Consider the following 27674-nt stretch of genomic DNA (forward strand, 5'->3'; position numbering starts at 1 on the left):
TGGTTTCTGTTTTAATTTCACCCTAGAAAAGAATAACAGACCTCGTAATTACATAAATAACACAAATGACACTTTTCACTCTATTTCCTAGAGACGTATTACATACATGCATACATACATAGAAAGAAAATCCATGCATAAATACATACAAAATTGTAATGGGGATTTGCGGAGATTTTGAAAGAGACTTTTTCACAAGTTCTGGGAGTGATTCCTGAAATCCCCCATAAATCTCTCCTGAGAAATGGCCAATATATTATTATTCCTCGCACATATATATGATACATTGTTACATTATAAAAACTCTCTGTGGCTGAGCATTATAGCTATATGCTCCTTATTGCGCCTGTGTATGCCACTAATAAATGATCTGGTACCTAAGTAAAAGACATGAGAACTTCAGGACCCTTTTCGCAGCAGCTGTGAGGAACACAGACGGGACCTGGATCGCTCAGAGCAGCTGTGAGGAACACAGACGGGACATGGATCGCTCAGAGCAGCTGTGAGGAACACAGACGGGACCTGGATCGCTCAGAGTAGCTGTGAGGAACACAGACGGGACATGGATCGCTCAGAGCAGCTGTGAGGAACACAGACGTGTCCTGGATCACTCAGAGCAGCTGTGAGGAACACAGATGGGACCTGGATTGCTCACAGTAGCTGTGAGGAACAGACGGGACATAGGGGGTCATTCAGACCCGTTCGCGAGCAAAGGACGCTCGCAAACGGGTCGATGTTGCCCCACTGTGCATGTGTACGACGGAGGGAGCTCCGTCGTGCGCATGCGCGAGACCCGGACTGCGACAGCCAAGCTGTCGCTCCGGGTCTCGCACCAAAGGGGGCGTGCTGTCGATGTTGATTAACAGCACGCCCCCTTTGGTGGGCGTGCCGGGGGGCGTGGTGGCAAGTGATGTCAGTGGGAGTGATTTTGGCTCTGATAGAGCCAAAATCACTCCAGGGCTTGCGGCAGCGAGACCCTACCGCAGGGTCTCCGTTGCAAGCCTGATGGTCGCGATAGTCTTTGACCATCACGACCATCATCATGGACGCTCGCTATAGCTGTCGGTGGTCACCCACAGCTATACGAGTGTCCAGGAGGACGCTCCATTTTCATGGAGGAGGGCCCTGATTCAGAGCGAGCGCTCTGGTCAGAGCGTCCGGCTCTGAATCAGGCCCATGGATCGCTCACAGCAGCTGTGAGGAATACAGACGAGACCTGGATCGCTCAGAACAGGTGTGAGGTACACAGATGGGACCTGGGGGCGATTCAGACCCGGACGCAACGCAGCGCACTTTCGCAGTCATCAGGGGCCGGGTATGCAAATTTTCGTGGTCGCACGGACAGGCTTATGGATGCCCTCTATGTCTTAGAGAGAGACGGCAGAGTGATCGCACACTGCTGTAATGACACCCACTTTTCTTTCTTAGCACACGTCCTCTCCAGGAAGTGTATGATATTTCAGTGACATTGAGAGCCATCGGACATGCTCGCAGCCCTTGAGCACTGCGTTCACAGCAGGCTGAAATACAACCAGGTGACGTGTACAATGATGCTTCCATGCTATTTATGCACGCCCAAAGAACGCAGTTTTGATGCTCAGATATGCCTACGTTTGCACATCCACTCCCCCTGCTTCCAGCACCTTTCCCTGTTACCACCCTCAAACGGCATTGTCACTCAAAGTAGCGCTCAGTCTTTCAGCTACGAGTGCATGATTCACGATTGCAGTGACTGGCTTGCGCACGTGCACTGCGACGCATATGTATGCGCAGAGGGTCAACTATCGGCCATAGTGTGCGTTCGTGGATTAGCGACCGGGTCTGAATCAGGCCCTTGGATCGCTAAGAGCAGCTGTGAGGAACACAGACGGGACAGCAGTTGTGAGGAACACAGACGGGACCTGGACCACTCAGTGCACCTGTGAGTAATACACATGGGACCTGGATTGCTCAAAGCAGCTGTGAGGAACACAGGCTGGACCTGGTTCACTCAGAGCAGCTGTGAGGAATACAAACGGGACCTATGTTGCTCAGAGCAGTTGTGAGGAACACAAACGGGACCTGGATCACTCAGAGCAGCTGTGAGGAACACAGACAGCACCTGGATCGCTCAGAGCAGCTGTGAGAAACACAGACAGGACCTGGATCGCTCAGAGCAGCTGTGAGAAACACAGATGGGAACAATAGGAATATAAAGAGGAGAGAAAAAACCCTAGAAACCGAGAGAGAGAAGAGACTGGAGGGAAGATACTAGAAGGAAGATACTGGAGAGAAAATGAACAGAAAGAAATAATAAGCAATCTAAGCAATCAATAAGGGCCAAATTCATCTCCTCAGCCAGGGATTACCTTTTTTTCTTACACAGTGTTCTCCCCAGGCTGTATGTTCCGGGTGCATCACCCGGCAAGAAACTGCTACCGCTCGGTACTTTGCACTCCCCCCACCCGCCACAATGCGCATGCGCAACGCCTCCTCCCGCCCGGTCACCCTTAATGTGTCTTTGTTGACACGGGTGCCGGACATGCCGACGTCACATGTTCATGAGGGTTTTGGGACGCAGCGCATTGGGGCGGGGGGAGGTGCCGGGCAGGAGACGCTGCATTGGGTCCGGGGGAGGTGCCGGGCAGGGGATGCGGCTATGCGACGGGGGAGGTGCCGGGCAGGGGATGCGGCTATGCAACGGGGGAGGTGCCGGGCAGGGGCCGCTGCATTGGGACGGGGGAGGTGCCGGGCAGGGGATGCGGCTATGCAACGGGGGAGGTGGCATTGGGGTGGGTGAGAGTGCCGGGCAGGGGATACTGCAATGGGGCGGGAGGGACGTTGTCCATCACAGTGCAGGGGCGGTGTAGACTGCAGGGCAAAGATCCCTCCCCCTGTATAAAAGCACAGGCGCACTGTTCAGGCGGAAACAGTTGCCTGAACTGTTTAAATAGAGTAGACCTGCGTCCACTCTCTGTTTTGGAGCTGGATAAAAAAATCTGTGGGGACAATATTTGGGAGCCTGCAAGTGGGGACAGTATCTGTGGAGCTGCTGTATAAAAACTACAATGTGTAGCCTGCAATAGCGGCCAGTATCTGAGGGCTGTACCAAAAATATTTTTTGTTGGTGCCAGCACTAAATAATATGAGATATGGTAAGAACTTACCCTTGTTATCTCTATTTCTACGAAGTCCATAGGGTTCCACAGGATACCTTGGGGTATAGGTGTGACGTCAGTCGCAGGGCACCAAAGAGTTAAGCTTTCAGCCTCCCAGGATGCACTAGGTCCCCCTCCTATACCCCGCCCCCGGGCCAAGGCACCTCAGTTAGTTACCAAGCCATAGGCCGGAGGAGGAGAAGGAAGAGAGAGAACAAAGATCTGGACACATACAAGAATCACATTCTCACCAGAGGGAGACGGAAAACCGGTGACCAGAGCAAAGCCCATCTGCAGCACAGGTGCGACAGGGCGGGAGTCCTGTGGAACCCTATGGACTTCGTAGAAATAGAGATAACAAGGGTAAGTTCTTACCATATCTCATATTTTCTACTTCAGGGTCCATAGGGTATCCACAGGATACCTTGGGGATGTCCCAAAGCAGTATCCTTTAAGGGTGGGGACGCTCCTGTGCAGAAAGGAGAATCCGCCGCCCGAAGGAAGCATCCTGAGAGGCGAAGGTGTCAAACCTGTAATACCTCACGAAGGTATGGACAGAAGACCACGTAGCAGCCTTGCAGATCTGAACTGCCGAGGCACCACGTCGAGCTGCCCACGAAGGACCCACAGACCTAGTGGAATGAGCCTTCAGAGAAGGAGGGACCGGTAGGCCTTCATGAAGATAAGCTTCAGAAATAGCCATACGGATCCAGGCTGCCAAAGTTTGCTTTGAAGCAGGCCAACCCTTTTTACAGAAGCGATAGAGGACAACAAAGCGTCCGACTTCCTAAACAAAGAAGTGCGGTCAACATAAGTCCTTAAGGCCCGCACAACATCCAAAGAGGCCTCACCCACGGAAAGACCCGGTGAGTTAAAGGCCGGAACAACTATTTCCTCGTTAACATGAAACTGGGAAACAACTTTGGGAAGAAACTCGGGCCGAGTGCGGAGCACTGCCCTGTTCCCATGAAAAACCAAGAAAGGGGGTCTACAAGAAAGAGCCCCTAACTCAGAAACACGTCTGGCTGAAGCAACGGCCAGAAGGAAAACAGTCTTAGCTGTTAGCCATTTAATATCCACTGAGCCCAGTGGTTCAAACGGCGGTCCTTGGAGAGCCCTCAGGACCACAGCCAAATCCCAAGGCGCCACAGGTGGAACAAAGGGCGGCTGAATACGGAGAACACCTTGCATAAAGGTGCGCACATCCGGGATTGTAGCAATCCTACGGTGAAACCAGACAGATAGGGCCGAAACCTGTACCTTCAAAGAAGCAAGGCGAAGCCCATGATCTAGTCCCGCTTGCAGGAAGGCGAGAATCCGAGACAGACGAAACTCCCGCGGTGCATAACCTCTCGGTCGACACCACTGGAAGAACGTATGCCACACGCGATGGTATATCCTCGCGGAAGACGGTTTCCGAGCTCGTAACATGGTACGCACCACAGAGCTGGCAAACCCCCAGGACCTCAGCATGGCCGTCTCAACAGCCACGCCGCCAAAGACAGCCGAGTCAGGTCCGGGTGAAGACAAGGACCCTGAGACAGAAGGTCCGGTCGTAGCGGCAACCGCAGAGGACTGTCCACGGACAGACCCTGAAGGTCTGAGAACCAGTGCCGTCTGGGCCACGCGGGAGCTATCAACAGGAGCGTCCCTCCTTCCTGTTTGAATTTCCGGATTACCCGTGGAAGAAGGGAGACCGGAGGGAACAGGTATGCGAACCTGAACGTCCACCGGACGGACAGAGCATCCACCAGAGACGCCCCTTCGTCTCTTGTGCGAGACCCGTACACCGGCAACTTGTTGTTGTGCCGGGACGCCATGAGGTCGATTTCTGGAAGACCCCACCTGTCCACCAGTAGTTGAAAAACGTCCGGGTGCAGGGACCATTCCCCTGGATGAACGTCCTGGCGACTTAGAAAGTCCGCCTCCCAATTTAGCACTCCCGGGATGAAGACCGCTGATATGGCCGGAAGATTGCGCTCCGCCCAAACCAGGATCCGATAGACCTCTACGAGAGCCGCCCGACTGCGAGTTCCTCCTTGCCTGTTTATGTAGGCCACGGTGGTAGCATTGTCCGACTGGACCTGCACCGGGTGACCCTGGAGAAACCGCTGTGCCTGCAGGAGAGCATTGAAGACCGCACGGAGTTCCAAGATATTTATTGGAAGCTCCGCTTCTGTCGGTGTCCACCTGCCCTGGAACAAGTGTGGACCCGAAACTGCTCCCCAGCCCCGAAGACTGGCGTCCGTTGTCAACAGGACCCAATTTGGAACCCAGAACGGACGTCCCTTGTTGAGGTGGGTCGTCTGTAACCACCACGCAAGGGACAGGCGAACCTCCGGGGTGAGCACAATCGTCTGGAACTTCAGAGACTGAGGCAGCCCGTTCCACTTGGACAGGATCAGGTGCTGCAGAGGTCTGGAGTGAAACTGGGCGTATTCCACCATGTCGAACACCGACACCATGGAGCCCAGTAACCTCATCGCCGAGTGTAAGGACACCCGGCGGCTGTGCAGACAACTGCGCACCCTTGACTGTAAAGCAGAGATCTTGTCCTCCGTCACGAAGATCCTTTGCTGTCCCGAGTCCAATAAGGCTCCAAGATGCAGAATCCTCCGAGATGGGATTAGAGTGGACTTCTGCCAGTTGATTAGCCAGCCGTGCCGTTGCAGCAGTGCAATGGTCAGGTCCAAGTGGTGTAACAGGAGCTCTGGAGATCCTGCCACCAATAACAGGTCGTCCAAGTACGGCAACATGCGGACTCCTTGCAGCCGCAGAGAAGCCGCCATGACCGCCATAGCGTCCTGTATGTCCAATGACACCATGTAGTCCCCAGGTTCCAGCGCCAGAATGATGGACCGTAGGGTCTCCATCCGAAACTTCGGGACCCGCAAAGACTTGTTGAGTGCTTTGAGGTTGAGAATCGGACGATATGACCCATTGGGTTTCTGTACCAAAAATAGATTTGAATAGAAACCCTGGCCCCTCTGGGAGAATGGAACAGGCACTATAACTCCAGCCTGGAGCATAGTGTGCAATACCTTCCGCAGCTCCGTAGCCTTGTTCCGGTCTGATGGGAGACCCGTGGTGAAGAATCGAGCCGGGGGTCTGTGCCGGAAGGAGAGGGCGTACCCGTGAGAGACCACCTCCAGAACCCAAGTGTCTGTCGTAGTGAACGACCAACACCGGGAGAACTGCAGCAGGCGGCCTCCCACCCTGGGATCCCCCAAGGGGAGACCCGGACCGTAAGGCCGCAGGCTTGTCATCTGGCTTGGGGGCCGGACGTCTGGTACTCCATGCCTGTTTCCGGGGCTTGACCGATTTCTTAGGGCCAGCCTGTCGAGGAAACGACTGTGGTTTGGGCCTGCCCTGGGCCCTAGATGACCGAAAGGACGATGGTCCAGAACCAGAAGGAGCAGCGGCCGACGGGAGACAAGCAGATTTGGCTGCCGCCAGCGTGGCCACAATCTTATCCAGATCCGGACCGAAGAGAACTTCTCCGGTAAACGGCAACGCTTCCAGACCTTTCTTGGATCTGCGTCCGCCTTCCAGGATCGCAGCCACAAGGTGCGACGAGCAGCTACCGCTGCTGAAGAAATTCTAGACACCAGAGTACTAATGTCTAGAGCCGCCTCATTGATGTAGGTGGCCGAATCACGGAGATTGCCAAACAACTCCGCTTGTTCGGCCGGACAGTCGGATTCAAAAGAAGCCTCTAATGAATCCGCCCAGCGCTCCATCGCTCTGGCAACCCAGCAAATGGCCATAGCCGGCCGTGCTGCCCCCCCTGCAAGGGAATAAGCGGACTTCAGGCAGATTTCTACCTTGCGGTCCGTAGCATCCTTAAGGGAGGACATGGATGGCATCGGCAATGTGGCACTACGGACAAGACGGGTCACGTGAGAATCCACCTGTGGAGGGGATTCACACTTAGCAAAATAATTATCCGCGAACGGATAAGCCACCGCCAGGCGTCTCTGCGGCTGGTATCTTTTGCCAGGTTGTTTCCACGCCTCCTCTAAATGGTCCACCAACTGACCCGAAAGAGGAAAGACTGTGGCATCGCCCTTCACATCTTTGAAAAAGGCATACTTAGATTTAGCCGCTGGGGGAACTTCGTCCTCAATCACCAAGGCTGTGCGGACCGCCCGAATAAGTCCAGGAATATATACTTTGGACTTAGCATCAGCGTCCTTAGTATGGAAAGGTTCCTGATCGTAAGGATCCAGAATCTCCCCATCATCAGACGTCCCTTCGTCATCCTCATAAGGAGCGGACAGAGACGCCACCGGCCTTTTATGAGGCCGCATCACAGACTCCCCTTGCAACACATCCGACAAGTGCTGTAAAGAACTCGTCAGGGAGTTAACCCACGCTGGCTCCTGAGAACCCGGGAGCGGGGAAATAGGGAGACTGTGGGGTACCACCAATTGTCGTGGGAACCCCTGCATGGGTGACGACACCACAGACTGCTGGGACAAACCCATCGGAGTAAACGCGGGCTGCGGAGCTAACTGGCCCACTAAAGCTGTTAACGCCTGAGCGAAACAAGCCCAGGGCGGCTCCTGTACCGGTGCTGTAACCGTAATAGGCCGCGCCATGGACAAACACTGCCGGCAAAGGCCCTCCGCGCTACCCTCCCCCTCCGCTAACGGTACTTTGCACGTGGTACACTGTAGCCGGAGGGGAAAATCACTTTCAGACATGATGGCACCACGTATGTGACCTCTCTCACCAATTAAGTATTAAATAGGCGAGAGACCACCCTGCAGCACCGCACCGCAAGGGCTTTAGCAGAAAGAACAGGGACAGTAATAAAGCTGACAGTTTAGAGAAGAATAGTTACAGGCAGCGCTAGCACAGTCACATACAATGCAGAGAAATAACAATTCCTGCACTAACAGCGCTGATCACTCAACTACACAGACACAGGGCCTGGTAGGACACAGCGCTGCATACACAGACCTGAGCCACAGCGGAGGAGAGGTATGCGGGGGGACCCAGACCACGATGCTTCCTTCCAGACTTCCAGCAGCGTTCACCATGCGTTGCAGAGAAGATGGCCGCCGAGGAGCAGAGAGAAGCTGGCCTGGGGGAGGAGCGCTGACACAGGACCAGTCAGCACAGTGCAGAGAGGGCTGTGTGCAGCGGGGGAGGCGCCGGCTGTGAGACAGGGAAGGCGCGCTCCCCTGGCATGCATTTAACCCCTGGGACGCCGCAGCGCTACCGCTCTGCTGCGGTCCGCTGTCCCAGGGGGTAGTGGAAGCGCAGGTTGGTCGCCTGGCTCCACGCTGCAGCCAGTCCCCAGGGAGCCCCCTGCCTGGGGACTTAGGACCATGTGATCAGCGGGGACCCACCGCGGGACCCCGCTGCTTACCTCTGTCCCCCTTGAATCCGGCCATGGTCCGGAGCATCTGGGGTCACCGCTAGCTGTGACCCCAGACGCCCACCAGCATCCCCGGATCAGTACCGGCGTTCTGGTACCGGCGGGGTGTAGGGAAGACAGCATGGACGTCAGGACTGACTGTCCATGCTGTTCATCCAGATGTGCAGCCACAGCTGCATGAAGAAAAAGCTTCAGGGGCTCTTCTAGCCCCCACTCCAACAGGTGCACCCGACTCCGGCCGGGCACCAAACTAAACTGAGGTGCCTTGGCCCGGGGGCGGGGTATAGGAGGGGGACCTAGTGCATCCTGGGAGGCTGAAAGCTTAACTCTTTGGTGCCCTGCGACTGACGTCACACCTATACCCCAAGGTATCCTGTGGATACCCTATGGACCCTGAAGTAGAAAACGTGATGCTGATTTCACTAGAGGGACCAGATCCTATAGACTTTGATTATGATAAAGCTGCAGACGACTGGGCCTCTAAGAAGAAGAGGAGAATTAATATATAAATTGTTATTTCAAGTTTAAATCATTATAAGGTCAGGATTTAAAACATTTTATTATAGCGAAGGCCCCCACCCGGCTACTTCTTGATGCCACCCAGCTGGAAAAAAATTCTGGGGAGAACACTGTTACATATACAATGGGACAGAGCCAATAAACAGATGTTTGCAAGAAAACTATTATTACACCAGTTTTATTCTAATAGAGAACAAAGCACAAATCTAACAGCAAGGACCCTAGCAATGACCAGGCATGCTCCACAGGAGAATTAGTGCTGGAAACAGGGACCTAGTGTGGAAACCAAATGAAGCTACAAAGAAAGAAAACAAAAATTGAAAAACAAAAAATCCAAATTGAATCCAGATTTTACCATCTGTTCACCGGTCGCTGTTATCCAAGAAACTGGACTTATTACAGCCACAACATGGAGGAAGAGCTGAACATCTAAGATCTAACAAATGGAAGAAACTTCGGCCGTGAGAAAAATACAAGGATGGAAAAATATTATCATGAAGACATCCAGGAAGGCTGGGAAAGCGGTACTATGGCCAACAACAACGTGCAATAGGGAAGCAGCGAGAGAGACCTCTATGACATAAGCGGCTATGAGAAACCCTACCAATAACTCTACCAAGACACAAGGTGACAGCAGAGGCCATCAGAGCAGGGACAATGTATAATAGGGAAGCAGTGAGAGAGAGCTCTATGATGTAAGCGGCTATGAGGAACCCTACCAATTAACTATACACGGACACAAGGTGGCAGCAGAGGCCATCAGAGCAGGGACAATGTATAACTGAAGCAGCGAGAGAGACCTCTAAGATGATATACAGTGAATGGAAATAGTTAATCGTTTATCGTTAATTCTGCACAACATGAATGATTTTCGGAACGAAAATCGTTTGTTGGACTGTCAGAATAGACAAGGAACTACAAACTGCAAACGTGAACGCGCATGAACGATTATCGTTCATCATTCAGCTTGAAAAGATGAATGATTTTACAAACGATTTAACGATAATGATGTCGTTATAGTATAATCATTCAAAAAATCGTTATGTGTATACGCACCTTAAATGTTTAACCGCTTAAACGGAGTGGTAACATGTGATGGGACCACAACCAGCTGTGCTTCAGCTGACAAGGTCGCATCACATGAGAACGTGCCACACTGCTGTGTCCCCGAGTTTGTTAAAAGGAGACTCCCGAACCACCATGCAGTGATGTGGCAGCCCAAGACTGACAACATCACTTACGGAATCGCACCCTAGGGACGCGGCGGGGCAGCACGACCGGCATTCTAGAGTGTATGCACCAGATATTTGGCTGATCTCTGCAAGTACAGAGATCAGCTGTAGCAGGGTGGGGGGTGATCAGACCCCCATGACATGCTCCACTGCGCTCTGCATGTGGGGGATGTAATGTCTATGGGAGTGAGCGGTAATACTCTTAATAGGGGGTAATTTTAATGGGATCTATTACCAATGGGGGGGGTCTATTGTCAATGGGAGATGGTAAGTAATTTTTCAATGGGGGCTTATGGACAAAGAAGAGTCACCTCTTGGGCATATTTTTTTTAAATAAAATATTATAATATATAATAATAATACCACATATGTTCTGGGAGCTGTATTATTCTCTCATATATCACCGTACAGTCCAATCACCCCTATATAATAATAATACCACATATCAGTGTATGCTGGGAGCTGTGTTATTCCCCCTCATATGTCACTGTACGGTCCCCTCTCCGCTATAATAATACCACATAGTGTGTGCTGGGAGATGTATTATTCCCCCTCATATATCACTGTACGGTCCCCTCTCCCCTGTATAATAATAACACCACATATCAGTGTGTGCTGGGAGCTGTTTTATTCCCCCTCATATATCACTGTATGGTCCCCTCTCTCCCTATATAATTATAATACCACATATAAGTGTGTGCTGGGAGATGTATTATTCCCCCTCATATATCACTGTACGGTCCCCTCTCCCCTATATAATAATAATACCACATATCAGTGTGTGCTGGGTTATGCCCCCTCATATATCACTGTACGGTCCCTCTCCCCTATATAATAATAACACCACATATCAGTGTGTGCTGGGAGCTGTTTTATTCCCCCTCATATATCACTGTATGGTCCCCTCTCTCCCTATATAATTATAATACCACATATAAGTGTGTGCTGGGAGATGTATTATTCCCCCTCATATATCACTGTACGGTCCCCTCTCCCCTATATAATAATAATACCACATATCAGTGTGCGCTGGGTTATGCCCCCTCATATATCACTGTACGGTCCCTCTCCCCTATATAATAATATTAAATATATAGCACACGTTACCTGGCTCCGGCTGTCAGGAATATCTATGACAAAATGGCAGCTAAAGCCCCTGTGGCCCCGCCCTCTCTGCTCTGTGACTGGGAGACTATAAGAATATGGCCGCCGGTCACCGTACATGAGGACACCATCAGACTGTACAGCTATTACTCTGGTGATGAAGCTGTGAGCGGCATGTGCATGTGGCTTCTTGTGACGGGACGTCCTTCCTACTTAGTGCCACCTGATTGGATACTCGCTGCTGCCAATCACCGCACTGAGGGGAATGAGAGGAGGGCGGTCAATATGATCAGAGTGGGCGGGGCATACAGTAGTCATCTACACGGAGGTGAGAGGGGCGTGGCTATCTAGAGGGGCGTTTCTTTTTGTGTAACTGCAGCTTCCGGGTGACGGTACCAGCAGGAATAAGCAGCAGGTAATGGTATTTATTGTTACTATACAGGGGGAGTAGACTGGTCCCTCATTATTATTATCATACACGTTGAGCAGTCCACAGTGTTGGTATAATACGGGTATGGCAGAAGCTTTTGTTACTGTAGTATATGATTGGAGCAGACTTTCGTGCTGCATTTTCATTATACATGTGGAGCAGACCCCAGTGTTGATTTGATACAGATGAACCAAATCCAATTGTTACTAATATACAGCTGGAAAATACTCTGGCACTGCATTATCATTATACAGATGGAGCAGATGCCAGTGTTGGTATAATGCAGGAGTGGCAGAGGCTTTTGTTTCTATAATACAGCTAGAGTAGACTTTGGTGCTGCATTATCATTATACAAGTTCAGCAGACCCCGGTGTTAGTATAATGCAGATGGAGCAGTCCCTGGTAATGCATTATTATACAGGTGACAACAACAAAAGGAGAAAGTTCTCTATATTTTGAGGCACACAACCTACTAATAATAAAATGTAACCTGTAATAGTGTCAGTAAGAAATGACCGAGGTGTTATCCGTATAGCGCAATAAGTCAGGAAATACACAGAACGTAACAGAAAGACGATATAAAGCCTGGTCTAACCAGGGGCAATAACCCCTCAGAACTGACCAGCTGTGTGATGGGAGACGTATATAGTGATTATCTGTATCATTACTGGTCAGACATATACATCATCACCCAGTGCTCAGAGGTATGGGGAATATACAGTGTGTGTGTGTATGTATATATATATATATATATATATATATTATATATTTATTGACTCCACTGTAAAGAACCAGCACTCCTAGGTCCAAGAACACTAAATGCCATGGTGCCTTCCCTAGCCATGACTATAGTAACATATGTCCCTCATAAGAAAGACACGGGCGGCACTCCGGGACTTGAAGAAGAAACATGTATATTGAACACCAACATTTCAGAGCTCCACCGGCTCTTTTTTCAAGGTACAAAAGAATAAAAGCATCTTACCTAAATAGCAGAGTCCGTTTCCCGACAGCGTGTCTCCGTGTCCCGTAGAAGGAAGAGACCACCCCCGGAAGTGACGTGTGTGGGTCAGCTGACCCTCAAGCTAGTACTGTTGCCTGGCAACCGACATCAACTGAACACCGTGGCTAGTGTGCGCTGTAACCACAGTGGGGAAAATGAAAAGGAGAACCAGAACAGAAAAGATAAACATGCTATAGATACTAAAGTGATAAAAATACAAAAACAGTGACAAATACATAGGAACTAATCCCATGTGTATCAAAAATGAATGCCTGCTAACAAAAAATGCAGTAAAATATGAGCAAAATGATAAGAGAAATAAAGAAAACATGAAATATATATATACACACACACAAGGGTTGTCCAAAAAGTAATGCCTACATGTTCATAACTCTGAAGTAATATGCAACATTTATTTGAAACTTTGTCAGTTTGTACTTTAATATGTCTGCTAACTGTATATTTAGTTTTGTTTAGGTAGTCCAAGAAATACCATGGAATCCAAGATGAAACAAAGAGCTGTCATTGAATTTCTGGAAAAAGAAGGCTGCAGTGCTACAGAAATCCACAGAAGACTGAAAAAAGTGTATGGTGAGCGTACAATTGACTATAGCAATGTCAGAAGGTGGATGAAGCGTTTTCAATTGGGAGAATAGTCCGTGTGCGACAAACCACGTGGTGGCAGACCATCAACTGCAGTGACAGCAGAAAACTGACACAAAGTCGATGCCATGATTCAGAAAGACCGTCGTGTGACCATCAGAGATATCAGTGATGAACTTGAATGTAGTCATGGCACTGTAGAAACACTAATCAATGATTTGGGATATCGTAAAGTGTGTGCTAAATGGGTTCCAAAGCAATTAACCAGGGTTCATGTGGCCCAGAGGTTGGAAGTGTGCAATGACCTTTTGACCAACTTTGAAGCCAACCCTGAGACGTTTTTGGAAAATGTCATTACAGGAGATGAGACCTGGGTACTCCTTTATGACCCAGAAACAAAGGCCCAATCAAAGCAATGGAAACACCCAAGTTCACCTAGGCCAAAAAAGTTTAAATCACAGCGATCCGTAAACAAAGTCATGGCCACATTCTTCTGGGATTGGTGAGGTGTTATTCTCATTGATTACTTGGACAAAACCAATCAATCAACAGTGATCAATACATTATTACACTTAAGAAGCTGAAAGAAGCCATCCGCAAAAAAAGGTCAACAATTCCACTGTTAAATGTCATCTTACACCATGACAATGTCAGACCTCACACTTCGATGGCAACATCTGCGGCCACTGCCAAAATGGGGTGGGCATTAATGCCACATCCACCATACAGTCCTGATTTGGCCCCTTCTGACTTTCATCTGTTTGGCCCTCTCAAATACTGTCTCCGTGGTCAACATTTTGAAGACATAGAGGTTGTTAAAAATGCCATACATTCCTGGCTCAAACACCAACCACTGGAATTTTTCCAAAGTGGATTCACAGCTTGGGTTGAAAGGTGTAGAAAATGTTTGAGGGCAGATGGTGAATTTTTTGAGTAGAGTCATTCGTCATTCTGTTACTAAGACTTCAAAGTATTTTACAGCAAATTTTCAAATCTGTATAATAAAATTTGAGTTGTGAGCATTTAGGCATTACTTTTTGAACAACCCTCGTGTGTGTATATATACAGTGTGTGTGTGTATGTGTATATATATGTATATATATATATCCAAAACTGCCAGCACTCTAATGCAATATTATGCAATATCACCAACTTGTCCCGGTGCCATATACAGAGGGGGCAAAAAAATTCCACCCAGGAATCCTCCCAAATGGAGACGTTAATTTTTAATCTCTCCAAAAGAGTTCTAAAGGACACTGAGATACAGATCCTAAATAAAGGACTTTCATTTGTGCCGACCAATTTCCATGATAACTTTAACTGGAAAAGAGATCAACATAAATTTTCTCGCAATTTAAGGCTTAAGGAGCATTTTCAGCATAAAACACCTACTCTGGAAACTTCAGTGATTGATGAATTTTTGAAGAAAGCATCCAGATCTGTATTTGATCCGATTTCGACTAATTCCTCATTAAGAACTTTTAACAGGCTTTTAGATGATACGGTCACTAGATTTACTGCGGCATCTGGAAAGGTTAAGAAAACTTTATCCAAGGCAGAAACTATTGCACTAAAGAATCAGACATTATCATCAGACTTGCCGATAAAGGAGGGGCAATTGTAGTGCAGGCTATCCAAGACTATAAAGAGGAGATTGTGAAACAACTCTCGGAAGTCGAGGTTTATAAAAAACTTTGGTTCGATCCAACTAAGCAATATCAACAAGAACTTAAGACGTTATTGGACCGGGCAGTTTCTGAGAATAAACTACCTCCTAAACTGATAAAATCATATTCAATGAAATTCCTAAGGTCCCAGTGTTGTATACTTTACCTAAGCTGCATAAGGATAATAAAAAACCCTCAGGTAGACCGATCATTTCGGCCAGAGATTCATTGTTACAGCCTGTGGTGCAATTTTTGGATTTTTTGCTCCAGCCTTTATTATTGTTACAAGCTTAATTTCTTAAGGACACTACCAGTTTTCTGATACTGCTTGAGGAGATTAAAGATGTTCCAGATGGCACTTTACTTTGCTGTTTGGACATTTGTAGTCTATACACCTCCATTCCTCATGTGGAGGGTTTGGATGCCATGAAAAGTTTTGTGACACAATACCTTCATCCTAATGTAATGGACATTGATCTATTTATGTCTTTACTGGAATTCACTCTGTTTAAAAATTATTTCCTATTTGATGGTGATTATTACTTGCAATTGCGCGGCTGTGCGATGGGGTCCTCTGTGGCCCCGTCATATGCAAACATTTTTATGTTTGATCAGGAGAACAAGATGTTTTTGCATAGACCAGAGGTGAAGCGTTATATGCCTGTTTATACTAGGTACATAGATGACATATTTGTGTTGTGGACAGGTGGTGCTGAACAGTTTGTGTCACTGCTTAATGAAATTAATGGTTTGGATTCTTCGATAAAGTTCACATATGCGTTTAGCACTGATACAGCATCCTTTCTAGATGTACAACTTAAGATCAACAATGGTATGATCATTACAGATGTTTTCTGCAAAGATGTGGACCGCAATACTTTTTTGATGGCGAGTGGTCATCATCCACCTGCTCTCAAAAAAGGCCTTCCACTCTCACAAATGATGAGAGTGTCTAGGATAATGAGTGATAGATCTAAGGTTTCATGTAAACTGGATGAGTTGATTGCCAAATATTTAAGTAGAGGTTAGGATTATGACACATTGCAAGAACAAAAAAAGGTGTTATGTATGCCTAGAGAGGAATTATTATTGTCTAGAGTGAGGGATGGTGACAGGATTATTCCATGGTCAAGTGATTTTACAGTGGCAAGTCCCGTCATCAGACATGCCACTAAGGCACTTTGGCCCATAGTCTCCTCTGACGCGGAATTACCAGTGTTTAAGAATATGAGACCGGTGGCTGCTTTTCGTAGGGGCCGCAATCTTAAAGACCGGCTTATGATCACAGATATCACTGGTAGAGGAATACCTGTTCCCCCTAATATTTATGTGAAACCTCCGGGGTGTTATTCCTGCTACAACTGTACTACGTGTAGATATTTGGTCTCATCCCGTTGTTTTAAGCATCCTCATCTTGATAAAATGTTCGATATCCGTTATGTGCTTATGTGTTTATCATCTTTTGTGGTGTACATCATTTGGTGCCCATGTGGCCTGTATTATGTGGGCCAAACGTCACGGAAATTTCATGTAGAGGGGGAGATAGGATAAAAAAAACTCCTTATTCTAGAAGCGCATTGGATTTTCCGGCTTGATACTGTGTGGCCGAGAGGCCTTAACGAAAAGATTAATTGGAATAATAATAATATTATATAGGGAAGCAACTTGTGGTGTCCTGTTACTATATTATTATACAGGGGGAGCAGCCTGTGGTGTTCTGTTATTATTACTATTATACAGGGTGGGCAGCCTGCTCTGTCCTGTTATTATTATTATACAAAGGGAGCAACCTGTGGTGTCCTGTTATTACACAGGGGGGGCAGCCTGTGGTGTCCTGTTATTATATTATAGTACAGGGGAGGAGCCTATGGTCTCCTGTTATTATTATACAGGGTGGGCAGCCTGCGGTGTCCTGTTATTATAATTATACAAAAAGAGCAACCTGTGGTGTCCTGTTATTATTATTTTTATTATTATACAGGGGAGCAGCCTGTGGTGTCCTGTTGTTATTATTATTATACAGGGGAGCAGCCTGCAGTGTCCTGTTATTATTATTATTATTATTATTATTATTATTATAATACACTGGAAGCAGTGTTAATAATAATAATAATAATAATAATAATATTGTACAAGGGGAACAGCCTGCTGTGTCCTGTTATTATTATACAGGGTGGGCAGCCTACGGAGTCCTGTTATTATTATTATTATTATTATTATACAAAGGGAGCAACCTGTGGTGTCCTGTTATTATTATACAGGAGGAGCAACCTGTGGTGTCCTGTTATTATTATACAGGGGGGCAGCCTGCAGTGTCCTGTTGTTTATTATTATTATGTAGGGGAGCAACTTGTGGTGTCCTGTTTGTCCTGTTACTATATTATTATACAGGGGGAGCAGCTTGTGGTGTGGTGTTCTGTTGTTATTATTATTATTATTATAATTATACAGGGGAGGAGCCTGTGGTGTCCTGTTAATAATAATAATATACAAAGGGAGCAACCTGTGGTGTCCTGTTATTATTATACAGGGGGGCAGCCTGCGGTGTCCTGTTATTTATTATTATTATTATTATTATTATTATTATAATACAGTGGGAGCAACCTGTGGTGTCCTTTAATAATTATCATTAATATTATTATTATACAGGGGAGCAGCCTGCGGTGTCCTGTTAATAATAATAATAATATTATACAGGGGGAGCAGGCTGTGGTGTCCTGTTGTTGTTGTTGTTGTTGTTGTTATTATTATTATACAGGGAGAGCAGTCTGTGGTGTCCTGTTAATAATAATAATATTATTATTATATAGGGGAGCAACTTGTGGTGTCCTGTTACTATATTATTATACAGGGGGAGCAGCCTGTGGTGTTCTGTTATTATTATTGTTATACAGGGGAGGAGCCTGTGGTGTCCTGTTATTATTATACAGGGGGGCAGCCTGCAGTGTCCTGTTGTTGTTGTTGTTATTATTATTATACAAAGGGTCCTGTGGTGTCCTGTTATTATTATACAGAGGGGCAACATGCAGTATCCTGTTGATTATTATTATTATTCAGGGAGAGCAGCCCGTGGTGTCCTGTTATTATTATACAGGGAGAGCAACCTGTGGTGTCCTGTTATTATTATACCAGGGAGCAGCCTGTGGTGTCCTGTTATTTTTATTATTATTATTATTATTATACAGGGAGAGCAGCCTGTGGTGTCCTGTTGTTGTTGTTATTATACATAGGGAGCAGCCTGTGGTGTCCTGTTGTTGTTGTTATTATTATATAGGGGAGCAACGTATAGTGTCCTGTTGTTATATTATTATACAGGTGGAGCAGCCTGTGGTGTTCTGTTATTATACAGGGAGAGCAGCCTGTGGTGTCCTGTTGTTGTTGTTGTTATTATATAGGGGAGCAACGTATAGTGTCCTGTTATATTGTTATAGAGGGAAGGAGCCTTTGGTGTCCTGTTATTATTGTACAGGGGGAGCATCCTGCGGTGTCCTGTCATTATTATTATTATTTTACAGGGAGAGCAGCCTGTGGTGTCCTGTTATTATTAATATGGTGGGAGCAGCCTGTGGTGTCCTGTCATTATTATTATTATTATTATTATTATAATACAGGGGGCGCAACCTGTGGTGTCCTGTTATTAATATGGTGGGAGCAGCCTGTGGTGTCTTGTTGTTATTATTATACAGGGGAGCAGCCTGGAGTGTCATATTATTATTATACAGGGAGAGCAGCCTGTGATCTCCTGTTATTATATTATTATACAGGGGAACAGCTTGGGGTGTCCTGTTTATATATTATTATACAGGGGGAGCAGCCTGTGGTGTACTGTTATTATTATTATAATACAGTGGAGGAGCCGGTTTTGTCCTGTTATTATTAATTTACAAGCAGCCTGTGGTGTCCTGTTATTATTATACAGGCAGTAGTGATCTGTGATTAATCAGGCCTATTATACAGTAATACCATGGGCTGTCTGGGTCATGTCTTTAGTGTGTCAGGTTCCTATAAGGTGTCAGGATGTCATTGTCTAAGTCTCCGTGCAGGAGGGGGAGTTTATAGAGGAACACTGTGGTCTGTACAACTATGTGATGATGGAGAATCACCGGCCCCTCACATCACTGGGTAAGAGGAGACTATTATTTAATGTGCAGGGGAGAGCAGGTATGGGGGCCCTCTATATAAACACATTATCTGATAATCACATATATACAATGTACTCAGTCACTGTGTGTCTCCTACAGATGGATCCAGTAACAGAAATACCCCAGCGATGTCCCTGTCCTTTTTATTCCCAGGATTATACAGAGAAGAATCACAGAATCCCACAAGAGCATCAGGTAGATGGGACTTAGGGTCTCGCCAATATACCAAAGTGACTTTTTCTAGATGATCTGTAGAGCAGCTGTGTGTGTCATATACAATGATATTATACTGTTTAGTCTAAATTAAATCAAACATTATTTTTTATGGGTCATTTAGAGTGAAGATTTTGCTGAAATTAAAGTAGAAGATATAGAGACAGAAGAAGAGACATATGTAACTGATATGAAAGCAGAAGATACAGAGGGAAAAGAAGAGACGTATGTGACTAATATGAAGGCAGAAGATATAGAGGGACTAGAACAGACGTATGTGACTGATGATATTAAGGTAGAAGATGGAGAAGGAGATACATATGTGACTGATATAAAGGCAGAAGATACAAAGGGAGATGAAGAGACATATGTGACTGATATGAAGGTAGAAGATACAGAGGGAGAAGAAGAGACGTATGTGACTAATATGAAGGTAGAAGATACAGAGGGAGAAGAAGAGACGTATGTGACTAATATGAAGGTAGAAGATATAGAGGGAGAAGAAGAGACGTATGTGACTGTTATGAAGGTAGAAGATACAGAGGGAGAAGAAGAAATGTATGTGACTGATAATAAGGCAGAAGATACAGAGGGAGAACAAGAGACGTATGTGATGGGTGTTCAACAGTGTAAGGAGGAGAAAATCCTTACTGATAGCAGCACAGGTGAGTAATGAACATTAAATACAGAAAAGAGTCACATATTCTCCTTGCTCAGTCACTACAACGTTCTCACATCCTACACCCTCCTCTGTAACTAGAAACTAATGAGGAAAATGTGTCTGCCCAGTGGGGTAGTCAGGAACCATCAGCCACTTTTATACTTCTGCTCTCCCCCTCATATCATATCACTGTGTGTTACCAGCCCAGAGATCTGACCAGTCTCCTCCCCACACTCTCTGGTGTAGCTCATACATCAGGAGCCATCAGCTTCTATTATACTCCTCTCCCCCTCACATCATGTCACTGTGTGTTACCAGCCCAGATATTTGATCAGTCTCCTCCCCACGCTCTCTGGTGTATCTCATACATCAGGAGCCATCCACCCCTATTATACTTCTGCTCTCCCCTCTCACATCATGTCACTGTGTTACCAGCCCAGTGATCTGACCAGTCTCCTCCCCACACTCTTGGTTGTATCTCATACACCTCGAGCCATCAGCCCCTATTATACTCCTGCTCTTCCCCTCACATCATGTCACTGTGTGTTACCAGGCCAGATATCTGACCAGTCTTCTCCCCACGCTCTCTGGTGTATCTCATACACCAGAAGCCATCGGTACCCATTATTCAATTTACATGTGGACTGCAATAGGGGATTCTCATGTATCCGCTGTGGAACTTCAGAATCGTGTTGATGGAGGAAATTAAGAAAACGATAGTCAGTCAGGAAATACCACTCAAAGGAAGTGTTTGTGTAGGAATGGTGACCATGAAGCCAGTCCCATAAATACCTCAGTATGGCAGCATGGGTGTAATGTGGCACATGTGGAAAGTTGATGTCTCCATTAGATTTAGATTGTTGATTTGCCAAATGAGTTTCCTGAACGGAAGTGAGCAGAAGTGGCGGTGACTGTAAGAAATACATAAACCGAGGAGATGTCACCATTGTAACCAAGCTAGCCCTACCCAAGTAAGATAAAAGGAGATGACTCCAGCTCCCCTGAAATGTTGGAGATGGTTTTAGTAAGGGGGCGCGTAGGTAGTAGAATACCCAGTTAGGAGATTTGGTTCTGCTCCCAAGTCAGTGGGAGAAGGTTGCTCCAATATGGTTTCTTTATTTAGGGTGCAGGAAAGGGCCCTTGGATTTAGTCATGTTGGCTGCATCGTCGTTGACGGGGTAAGTACTCACTTAGCCCTGGGATGGGGGGTTAGGTTTAGGGCACCTCGGGGGGGACTTAGAGTTAGGCACCCCCTGTGGAAGGCTAGGGTTAGGCTAGGAGAAGGGGGTGTTAGGGTTAGGCACTCCCCCGGGAGGCTTAGGTTTAGGGAGTGGGGGGGCTAGCTATAGGCACTAACCAGGGGTAGGTTAGGGTTAGGCACTAGGGGGGGTTAGGGTTAGGCACCCCTAAGGGAGGGTAAGGGAGGGAGAGGGGAGGATTAGGGTTACTTACCTCCGCTGTTGGGATTCCGTCCTATGAGCAGATTGGAAACTTTGATATACCTTTACATCTTTTATTATGAGAGACTTTAGACACTTTTAAGGATCAAAGATTTCTTGGACCAATAAGGATTATCATTCCACTTATACACATTTAACCACAAGTGCTACCAGCAATAATTCTTATCTCATTGCATATATTTAACAATTGTATTGTTTTTTTGTGTTTTTTATATATGTATTATGTTGATATTAAATATATTATTCTTTTATTGAGAGAAGCCTTGTTATATTAAGTTATCAGTCAACTAATACTTTTATATTCATGCAATCTCTTTGATTTACATACCGCCATGGCGCAGTCCTTTTTATATGTGTGTGTGCGCGCGTGTGTGTGTGTGTGTGTGTGTGTGTATATATATATATATATATATATATATATGTACACGTGTGTGTGTGTGTATATGTTTATCCATGCACATATATGTTTTCATTTGTGAGGTTGCCCACAGACATACCCTTGAACGGAAACCAAGTGTCACAGCGCGCCGGACACTAGGACGCATTTACCGAGTCCTGGCACCGCTGGTCAGCGGGCGGGGAGTCCCCAGCGCCTGCTGCTGTGTAGTTCTGTTCCTCCTTCCGGCGTCATGGTGCAGGCGGACAGGGTTCCTCTGGCGGTGCACACGCAGACCTAAGTAACATTTAAAGGGCAAAACCCTCTCATTGTGATGTCACAGGAGGCACCTAATTCAAGCCCCTGTCTATGTAAGGAAGTCCCTGGGAGCACTCTTGTGCCAGAGTATAGGCTCAAAACCTTACTCCAGCGTCCCAGAGAATCCTTTTGCTCGTTCCTGACTTTAGCTATCTTCTGTGACCTGCATATGTCTGCTCCCTGGTACTTTGCTAGGTATTCCAGGTTTGACCTTGGCTATCCTCCGTAACCTGCCTACGTCTGCTCCCTGGTACCATGTTGTCCGTTCATGTTCTGACACTGCTTGTTGACTATGCTGTACATCAGGCATGTCAAACTCGCAGGTCGCATGTGGCTCAAATAGACATTTAATGCGGCCCAAATACGATCATGGCAGGGGTGACTGGGTCACATAATATATGTAACTCCGATCGTGGCAGGGGTGACTGGGCCACTAAATATTTGTGTTTATTCTATTTAAAACTAGGAACGCTGATCACTGAAGCGATCAGAGACCCGCGTTCCCAGTGATGCAGTTCGCGGGTGCACGGGTGACGTTATGATGTCACCCGTAATGAGAGGAGCCTGCCCTGCTGGATCTAGTTAGATCCAGTCAGCGGAAGTCTACGTGGCAGTGGTAACCGGCGGCCAGCATGAAGAGAGGTAAGTAAGAAAGAGGTAAGTACTGCACAGGGGAGAAGGGACCTGTTCTCTACTGGGAGGCGGTACAACATAAGGGGCATTACTGTGGGCACTGCATAAGGGGTGCTACTGGGGGCACTGTGTAAAGGGCTCTAATATAGGGGGCATTGCATAAGGGGTACTACTGAGGGCACTGCATAAGGGGTACTACTGGGGGCACTGCATAATGGACACTACTGAGGGCACTGCGTAAGTAGCTCTAATACAGGTGGCATTGCATAAGGGTTACTACTGGGGGCACTGTGTAAGGCATTACTGGGGGCTCTGCAAAAGGGGCACTACTGGGTGCACTGCTTAAGAGGCACTACTGGGGGCACTGCATAATGGACAATACTAGGGACATTGCGCAAGGGGTTATAAAATAGGGGGCATTGCATAAAGTGCTCTTAAATGGGGGACATTGCATAATGGGCCCAACTACAGTGTCATTACATAAGGGGCTCTAATACAGGGGGCATTGCATAAGGGGCACTACTGGGAGCCCTGCATAATGGACAATACTAGGGGCATTGCATAAGGGGCTCTTATGAAGGGGGCATTGCTTAAAGGGCTCTTATATAGGGGGCATTGCATAATGGGCACAACTACAGTGGCATTGCATAAGGGGCTCTAATACATAAGGGGCACTGTATTAGTTTTTATTAATAACTCTTTTTTTTTTTCTTGTGGCCCACACACTCTTAGACCTTGAATATTTTGGCCCAGTTGGTATTTTGAGTTTGACATGCCTGCTGTACATCTTCATTGTAGTCTGCTCCATCCAGCGTACACCAATGTCTATATTAGGGAACCTAGTCTGAGGGCCGTGACCTGTGTGTCAGATGCAGCTAAGGCCAAACCTCCTTATGGGGATCCCTGGTAAATACTGCCGGTACGTTAGACTCCGTGCCTCAGTTATAGGTCTCGTCAATCCCAAAATATGGGCTAGCATCCACTACCCATCCGTGAGTTGTGACACCAAGATTGTAAAATGCAGAAAAGTGGGTCAATTGATAGATAAATCTATCACTGCAGCAATAACTGTATATACACCATCATGGAATGTCAGCCACCGATGAGACCCCATTGGTGTGAAGATAACAAGTCTGTTAGTCTGCAGTCTATTAGCTGTTATTTTGGAAAGAAGTGTGAAGTCCGTATTGAGGAGAGATCTGGGTTGTTAGAAGTCAACTAGAAGGGATCTTTGTCAGGTTTAGGAATAAGTATCACATAGGCAATCGTGAAGATGGGTAAGGTGGATTGTAGTGGAGAATTCTGTTGTAAGGTTCTAACAATGTTGGTGTCAAGTGTGGTTGTAAAAGTTACAAATTTAACCCAGTGACCCTGTCAGATCCTGGAGATTTATGTGGTTGTTGATTGGCAGTAATTGTCAATTCCGACTCAGTGATGTCAGCAGACAGAGTGTCTCTTTGAGTCTGAGTAAGTGTAGGCAAATATGCCTGTGTGAGAATTCTATCCTATATCTATAAGAGGCCTGTCCATCCATATAGATTGATAAAGTTCAGTATAGAAGTAATGGAAACGGGATAAGGTTCCTGAAGTTTGGACATGGGTTTCGCCCGTAGGATGATCCTTAATAAAGGAGCCTTTCCTCTATGATCTAAACATCATTGACAGCAATTTCCCACATTTGTTCCCCCACTTATAAAAAAAAACATGTTTAGAGTAACCAATACATATCTGTGCCTGCGCTGTAAGGAACCTCTCTAGAAGCCATTTACACTGTAGCTAGGATCTCAGAGTGACATCTGATAGTACAGCGATGAAATCCAAAGCTCCATTAGATTGCAGGGAAGTTTACTGTTCAGAGTATTCTCTTTTCAGCTTGCACGTAATTAAATACATAATCCCTCATGAACCCCTCTGACATCTCCAAGAAGAAGGTCAGTTGCCATGAAGGAAGCATGCCATAACCTAAGCCTAATGGGGGCATGATCAGAAACTATAATGTCACCAACACCCACCGATCACACCTGAGCATCCCAGTGATTAGCCACTAAATAGTCATCTGTGCGAATCAGGGAGTGATGAGCTCTGGAAATGGGGTTAATGATCTATCTGTCTAGTTATGTAATCCCCACAGATCACTTAATTGAAATGTAGTTATAAAACCATGAATATGGTACCACAAGGGAGCTTTTAAGTGTGAAGCAGGATTGGACTTGTCAATATTAGGTTCGTCCACTTTAAATCGCCAGCTAGTATCAGAGTATGTAATATTTGACGAGCTAAGAGTTGGGACAGTTTAGAAAATAAAATCACTAGGAGTAATATTGGGAGCATAGATGGTCACCAATATACATTTACTACTTTCCATCTCCACAACCAGACAACAGCCCATGGGATCAGAAACCCCATCCAGTATCATATAGAGTAATCATGATGAAAGACTATAGTCACTCCATGTGATTTGTACCTATAAGAGGCTGATAAACATACCCCAGTCCTGTATCATATAGCGTAAATCATGATGAAAGAGTATAGCCACTCCATGTGATTTGTACCTATAAGAGGCTGATAAACATTCCCCAATCCAGCAGACTGGGTGGTGGGAGCCATCTACAAATATACCAAAACTGGGCAGCTTGTGACTGTACCTTGAAACATCTTTAATTTATCTATTTGATGGTAATTCTAGAACTTTTAATCATAGATTTTCTTGGAAAAAATAAACTTGTCATAGGGGAAATATTCATATTACCATGTATTTTATTTCCAGCACATGGATGTAACAGCAGGAATGTCTCAGAGGAATTTCCCATGCTGTCTCCAGATTGTGAGATAGAAGGCAACTACATCGCAAGAGATTCTTCACGTGAAAGCCCTTTTATACACCCAGCACATCACAGTACAGATTTGTCATCTAATTTCTCATCTGACTGTTCTCCTGATAACTCTGTTGGAAATGGTAGTACAGCATTGAGAGTAGATAAAATATCCCCCTGTTCTATAAATGACAAATGTTTTAAACACAAATCACAGCTTGTTACACATCAGAGAAATTGCACAGGTGAGAAACCATTTCCATGTTCTGAGTGTGGGAAATGTTTTACATATAAATCATTGCTTGTTACACATCAGAGAAGTCACACAGGTGAGAGACCATTTCCATGTTCGGAGTGTGGGAAATGTTTTTCAGGGAAATCACATCTTGTTACACATCAGAGACGTCACACAGGTGAGAAACCATTTCCATGCTCTGAGTGTGGGAAATGTTTTTTGCAGAATTCAGACCTTGTTACACATCAGAGAAGTCACACAGGTGAGAAGCCATTTCCATGCTCTGAGTGTGGGAAATGTTTTACAGAGAAATCATCGCTTGTTAAACATCAGAGAAGTCACACAGGTGAGAGACTATTAACCTGTTCTGAGTGTGGGAAATGTTTTACATGCATATCAGCTCTTGTTAAACATCAGAGAAGTCACACAGGGGAGAAACCATTTCCATGTTCTGAGTGTGGGAAATGTTTTGCACACAAATCATATCTTGTTACACATCAGAGAACTCACACAGGTGAGAAACCAATTACATGCTCTGAGTGTGGGGAATGTTTTATGAACAAATCACACCTTGTTAAACATCAGATAACTCACACAAGTGAGAAATCATTTCCATGCTCAGAGTGTGAGAAATGTTTTACAAGGAAATCACAACTTGGTAGACATCAGAAAAATCACACAGGTGAGAGACCATTTCCATGTTCTGAGTGTGGAAAATGTTTTATATACAAATCACATCTTGTTAGACATCAGAGAAGTCACACAGGGGAGAAACCATTTCCATGCTCTGAGTGTGGGAAATGTTTTACAGAGAAATCAGCTCTTGTTAAACATCAGAGAAGTCACACAGGTGAGAAACCATTTCTATGCTCTGAGTGTGGGAAATATTTTTTGCAGACTTCAGACCTTGTTACACATCAGAGAACTCACACAGGTGAGAAACCATTTCCATGTTCTAAGTGTGGGAAATGTTTTAGAACTAAATCATCTCTTGTTAAACATCAGCGAAGTTACACATGTGAGAAGCTATTTCCGTGTTCTGAGTGTGGGAAATTTTTTACATGCATATCACACCTTGTTAAACATCAGAGAAGTCACACAGGTGAGAAACCATTGCCATGCACTGAGTGTGGGAAATGTTTTAAACATAAATCAGCTCTTGTTAGACATCAGAGAAGTCACACAGGTGAGAAACCATTTCCATGCTCTGAGTGTGGGAAATGTTTTACACATAAATCAGCTCTTGTTATACATCAGAGATCTCACACAGGTGAGAAACCATTTCCATGCCTTGTGTGTGGGAAATGTTTTAGAAACAAAATACATCTTGTTACACATGAGAAAATTCACAATAGAAATGTAATGTCCATGAACTTATAGACCTAAAATGAGTTTGTAACAATATTCTAGATGTTCCAAATGTGAGAATTGTTCTATACAGAAATGAATGTTGTATAGATAAATTAGATCTTGTTAGACATGAGAAATATCACACAGGTGAGTTTTCTATGTCCTGAATGTGGACTTTTATTTTGTTGACCACCCAGCATATATGTAATACAATGTAATACAATTGCAGTTATACTTAAAATACTGCCTGAGATTCATCAAAAATTGATTATCCTTAGTATAGACCACATTGTGTTTTTACACTTTATTTACAGGAGAACACAAACATATTTTATTCATAGGCAATGGTGGTGAACCATGCTCATATAATATTTGTGTAGACGGTGGTGTTG

At 45.8% G+C, this 27674-nt stretch overlaps 2 protein-coding genes across 4 annotated transcripts in view; one reads left to right on the forward strand and one right to left on the reverse strand.

Annotated features, from left to right (window-relative positions):
- Positions 1–11467, reverse strand: part of LOC148508114 (uncharacterized) — a 34834-nt gene extending 23367 nt beyond the window's left edge. For 2 of the 3 annotated variants that reach the window (XM_088445251.1, XM_088445249.1), the window contains exon 1: positions 11382–11467. The gene's annotated coding sequence lies outside the window, so the exon portion shown is untranslated. Of the gene's footprint in view, positions 1–11287; positions 11309–11381 lie in introns of those variants that run through there. The other variant, XM_088445250.1, reaches the window with a different exon arrangement.
- Positions 11468–11708: 241 nt separating this feature from the next.
- LOC148508115 (uncharacterized) lies at positions 11709–27517 on the forward strand. The gene is made up of 4 exons (XM_088445198.1): positions 11709–11793; positions 19323–19418; positions 19561–20101; positions 25652–27517. The coding sequence occupies exons 2-4, from the start codon at positions 19323–19325 to the stop codon at positions 27310–27312; spliced, it is 2298 nt and encodes a 765-aa protein (XP_088301324.1). The 5' UTR covers positions 11709–11793; the 3' UTR covers positions 27313–27517.
- Positions 27518–27674: the final 157 nt, after the last annotated feature.

The sequence above is a fragment of the Taudactylus pleione genome, unplaced genomic scaffold (assembly GCF_031769625.1).
Source record: "Taudactylus pleione unplaced genomic scaffold, aTauple2 ptg000377l, whole genome shotgun sequence".
Classification (NCBI taxonomy): Eukaryota; Metazoa; Chordata; class Amphibia; order Anura; family Myobatrachidae; genus Taudactylus; species Taudactylus pleione.

Excerpts from the sequence above, each read along its gene's own strand:
- LOC148508115 (XM_088445198.1), top strand. The coding sequence starts at position 19,323 with ATGGATCCAGTAACAGAAATACCCCAGCGATGTCCCTGTCCTTTTTAT. Across the intron at positions 19,419-19,560 it reads GAATCCCACAAGAGCATCAG|AGTGAAGATTTTGCTGAAAT; the intron begins GTAGATGGGACT and ends TGGGTCATTTAG. Across the intron at positions 20,102-25,651 it reads CCTTACTGATAGCAGCACAG|CACATGGATGTAACAGCAGG; the intron begins GTGAGTAATGAA and ends TTTTATTTCCAG.